The sequence below is a fragment of the Monoraphidium neglectum genome (assembly GCF_000611645.1).
Source record: "Monoraphidium neglectum strain SAG 48.87 unplaced genomic scaffold scaffold00802, whole genome shotgun sequence".
NCBI lineage: Eukaryota > Viridiplantae > Chlorophyta > Chlorophyceae > Sphaeropleales > Selenastraceae > Monoraphidium > Monoraphidium neglectum.
This window is the reverse complement of record NW_014012826.1, coordinates 7,294-11,795: the sequence shown is the minus strand read 5'-3', so window position 1 is coordinate 11,795 and position 4,502 is coordinate 7,294. Positions and strand designations below refer to the sequence as shown.

The following is a 4,502-nucleotide window of genomic DNA, read 5'->3' as shown; positions in this document are numbered from 1 at the left end:
GGATGGCAGTGAGGAGTCGGTGCCTGCGGCGCCCGCCATGTCCCAGCGGCAGCTGCTGCGCCAGCGGCAGCAGGAGCGGCAGCGGCGGCAGGAGCAGCGGCTGGGCGCCGCCGCCGGGGCCGACGGCGAGCAGCAGGCCGACAGCGCCAACCGCAAGCGCAAGGAGATGCGGCCGCCCGAGGCCCGCCCCAAGGGGCGCGGCAAGCAGGACCGCACCACTTACAAGCTGACGGTCTCATACTATGGCCCCGCCTTCGATGGTTGGATGCAGCAGCCGCCGCCCGACGCGTCGGTCGAGGGCGAGCTCGCACGGGCGCTCGCGCCGCTGCTGGGCGGCGCGCGGCCCACCCTCGCGTCAGGCGGCCGCACCGACAAGGGCGTGTCTGCAGCGGCGCAGGCGGCGTCGTTCCCAAGCTGGGCGGATCTGAGCGATTGCCAGATCGAGGAGGCGGCGGCGGAGATCTCGGCACGGGCAGAGGCACGCCTGCGGGAGCGGCGGCAGCGTCAACAGCAGCAGCAGCAGGCGGAGGAGGAGGAGGGCGAGGATGCTGCGGCGCAGGAAGGGCTGCGGCTGGCGCCGTTCAGGGTGGTGCGCGTGCAGCGGGCACCGCGGTCGTTCCACGCGACCTGGTCCGCGGACTGGCGGCGGTATGTCTACCTTTTCCCTCTGCGGGCCGCGGCGCACGGCGGCGGATGCAGCGGCAGCGGCAGCAGCAGCGGCAGCGGCGACGGTGCAGCCAGCAGTGGCGGCGGAGGCAGCAGCAGCGGCGGCGGGAGCGGGGGCGCGCCGGATTGGGGGCGCTGCCACGAGGGCAAGTGCCCGGGGTGCAACCCTGAACTCCTGCTGCCCCATGAGGCGTCCGAGGTTGACTCGTGGGAAGCTGACCCGGAAGCTGTGGGGAAGCTGCTTGCTGGCCTGGAAGGGCGGCCGCTGGACTTCCATGCGTATGCCAGAGACACACCCAAGGGTGCGTGGGTGCCGAGAGGGTACACCAGCGCCTTGATAACGCCCCAGGCATCAGAGGGAGACGGCATCTGCCGTCAGCAGCAGCGTGATCTGAAATTGTTGCGTTGACCATTGACTTCCTCGGTGTGCTTTGCTGGGGCCAAGAGGCGCCGATTAAACCTACTCTCGTTCCAGCCCTCTGCCAACACGCCCGCGTTCCTCACCTGGCCTGCACACAGGGAAGCCCTCCGTCTGCACGCTGCACGTGGCGCGCGCCAGCATTGTGCGCCTGCCGGCCTCCCGTGACGCGACGCCCGGCCACGGCGGCGCCGCCGCCACCGGCGGGGGCGAGAGGGCGCTGTGTGTCGAGCTGCTGGGCGACCGGTTCCTCAGGAGGCGAGCGCGGGGAGGGGAGAGCTGGAATCGGATGTAGCCCTGATTCATTGTGACAGCGTGGTGGCATCCTAGGGCCGCACCTACAGCACACCTCTGCCGTTTAGGTCTGCCTGGCGCGGGTCGCGGCCGCGCCCGGGCGCAGCCCCACCCCCCGGCCCGCCGTGACCCGCCGCGCACGTCAGCTGTCCTCCGCGCCCCGCCGCAGTCGCTTGATCCCTGGCGCGGACCGCCGCCCCACTCGTCCCCGTGCCGTGCCAACCCACCCACCGACCCGCAGGATGGTCCGGGTGCTCGTCTCCACTGCACTGCGGGAGTCCATGCCGCCCGCCGCCGCGGTCGCCGCGAGCCACGGCCCTGCGGCCCTGCGGGAGCTCTGCGCGCGGCAGGAGCGCGTGCTCACCGGCGTGCCGGCGCCCGCGGTCGGGCTGTGCTTCGCGGCGGTCGGGGGCGGGCAGTACTGGGATGAGTGATGTGCCCGATTCGGGGCGCCGCCGCCGCGGCCGAACTCGCTTATGCAAGCCGTGACGTGCCCTTCTGGAATCTGGAAAATTTTTCACAAGCTTCATGTGTCGACATTACACCACCGGTGTGTGGGTGCCTCCACACACATCTGCACACAGTGCAACAACGTCCAATGTTCGGGCCAAGTCCTAAAGTTCCTGATTTGCAGATCAGTGAAGGCAGCTGCAGCTCCAAGCGTCACACTCCCTGCCGGCGACGAGGCAGGGTTTGCTTGTATGCAGCGGGCAGAAACGTGAGCAACATTGCACTCCTGCATGCCCGGCGGTGGCAGCATCAAACAGTTCTGCACAAGTGGAGCTGTGCCGGCTGCTTGCCGTGGGAGACAGTAGGGACATGCATGAAAAGGGCCCGGGGTGATGTAAGGGTGCAAAAAGTGAGCGGGCTTGGAGAAGGGACCAGTCGGGTGCATGGCAGCATTTGATGTGGATGACATTGGCATTTCAATGTCCGCAAAGGGTTGCGTGACACGGCTCACTTGTGTTGAATGCCGGCCTCGCTGGCGCACAAATGAGGGACTCAGATGGAGTGCAGTGATTGGAGGCAGGCAGAGCAGCAGGTAATGCACACAGTCCATCCATACAGGCCAAGCAGCGTGAACGATGCATGAGGTGCGAGCAGAATGCGGCGCAATGGTATGTGAGCATGCATAGACACATGAGACACGCAGCAATTTGACAGCAAAGGCGCAGCTGGTCCCGGGGTGTGGTTGCCCCGTGAGGGAAGTGCAGCCGGCCGCGCGAGGCGGCGCTTGCAGTTCTTGTGGTGGGCTGAAACAGAGGGCGTCCGCAGGAGGGACTGATCGCGACAAAATGTGCATGAGAGCGCGCGCGGTACCTCAGCTGCCGAGGGGCAGGAGGTGCAAAAACAGCAGCGTGGTGCTGGGGGAAAGCAGAAGATAGGTCAACAACCTTTTCAAGGCGGCGGTTGTGAAGGCGTGGATCAAAAGACGCGTGCGGCGCAGTGAATTCATCAGGCAGTGAATTCATCAGGCCAGGGGCGCGGGTTTGGGCAATCCCTTGAGCTCAGCGCTCCGTTGCAACGATCGGGCGCCGCTCGTGGATAAATCCGTGCAGCAGCAGGGGGAGGGGGTTGTTGAGGATGGGGGTGCCTGGGCCAGTAAGTGCAAGGTAGCCGAAAATACAGGCTGCTCACGGGCTGAGCAGCGCAGCATGCGCCCACGTGCCGCCGCAGGCCCCCTCGGGATGGGGGATCGAGCGGCCAAGCCCGCCCATCTAGCGGGCGCTTCAGAGGCCCCGCGCGGGGGCGGGGGCGAGGAGGGTGGCGAATCTGGCAGCGTCAGCGACGTATGAGGGCGGCACGTTGTACCCGATGAGGCTCATGGCTTGGTACTGCGCGGTGAGTGGGGGGTAGGGGGGCGAGAGGGGCGAGAGGGGGCGAGAGGGGTTACCGCTCATGATATGCCGGCGGGGTGCAGAACGGCGTTGTCGGCAGGCGTGATCGTGCGGGCAGGGAGGGAAGTGTGCCGATGCGCGCAGCAAGCGCAGTTCGTGAAGTTGAGCTGCTAGAGGCGCAGGGCGCACAGGGGGTTCGACGCGCTTTCGCGACCAGTGGTGCGCCTGTGCCCACCGCGGAGCAGAAGCCTGACAGGAACGCGGCGTTGTTTGCGGCGAGCTCGCGGGCGATCGGCGCCAGCGGCGAGTCCGAGGTCGGGCAGAAGCCCTGGCGCAGCGTGACGGCCGCGCCGGGGCGTGGGGTGGGGTAGGTGATGGCGTTGCAGACGAGGTGCATGTCGCTGCGGGGGGAAAGGGAGGGGACGCACATCATTGTTTGGGGGGGGACGTCAGGTGCAGTGCGGAGCTCAGGACAGAGTGGGAGGGGGGTGAGGACGAGGTGGTGGTTTCCCGAGGGGGAACGGGGGGCAGGCCTGCACGAGGCGCTGCACATCAGAATACCGGCCTTAACTTAGTGAGCCTCGCATGTGTCATCTTGGGGAGACAATAATGCAAAACCCTGGGTTGGAGCGCAGGCGCGGGCTCAAGCGCGCGCACCTGCAGAACCACCCTCCGTTGGGGACGTTGACACGGCCGATGTTGTTGATCAGACCACTGTAGTACGAGTTCTAGATTCATATTAGAGTGTGGAAGGGGGATGGGAGGCAGCAAGGCGCATTGGAGGGAAAACGATGAGTCAGGAGGCTGGATACATGGCTGCGGAGGCGGACTGCAACACCCGTTTGCGTGGCAGCCTGCCGTGGACATACAGTACCACCGAGCAGCTGCACGATGCTTTACACCACCCACGCAGTACCACAGCCTGAGGCCGCAACTGCCCCGCGTCAGGCGCTGCTACGCGCCCGCTCGCGAGGCCGCCCGCCGGCTGGCTTGGCGGCGGCCCACACGCGCGCACCTCAAAGGTGTTTGGCGTCGAGGTGAGGCTGCTGATGCCCTTGCTGCAGCGGTCCGGCCGCGTGGTGCGGGAGCGGCCGATGGAGTGGGCGCCCAGCAGCAGCGTGACCGCGCGGTCCAAGGTGAGGCCTACGGCGCCCACGGGCATGCCGTACCTTGGGTTTTTTTTGGGGGGGGGGTGGATGGTTGCAGGGGCAGTCACGCATTGCGGGGGCAAGTGGGGTCACAGGGGCAGGGGTGGATTGCAGGGCAGGGGAGGTTTGAAGGGGCGG

The 4,502-nt window shown here is 67.1% G+C and overlaps 2 protein-coding genes across 2 annotated transcripts in view; one reads left to right on the top strand and one right to left on the bottom strand.

Moving 5' to 3' along the window:
* Positions 1 to 37: 37 nt before the first annotated feature.
* MNEG_5405 (hypothetical protein) lies at positions 38 to 1,812 on the top strand (the record flags this gene model as incomplete). Its single annotated transcript, XM_014046118.1, has 3 exons — positions 38 to 968; positions 1,186 to 1,330; positions 1,620 to 1,812. 3 exons carry the CDS (start codon positions 38 to 40, stop codon positions 1,810 to 1,812), a joined length of 1,269 nt encoding a protein of 422 aa, XP_013901572.1.
* Positions 1,813 to 3,108: 1,296 nt separating this feature from the next.
* MNEG_5404 (hypothetical protein) overlaps positions 3,109 to 4,502 on the bottom strand; it is a gene marked incomplete at both ends in the record, with an annotated part of 4,076 nt that continues 2,682 nt past the window's right edge. Inside the window, 4 exons of the mRNA XM_014046117.1 lie at positions 3,109 to 3,213; positions 3,452 to 3,617; positions 3,874 to 3,944; positions 4,232 to 4,385. Coding sequence (XP_013901571.1) covers positions 3,109 to 3,213; positions 3,452 to 3,617; positions 3,874 to 3,944; positions 4,232 to 4,385 — 496 coding nt within the window. The remainder of the gene's footprint in view (positions 3,214 to 3,451; positions 3,618 to 3,873; positions 3,945 to 4,231; positions 4,386 to 4,502) is intronic.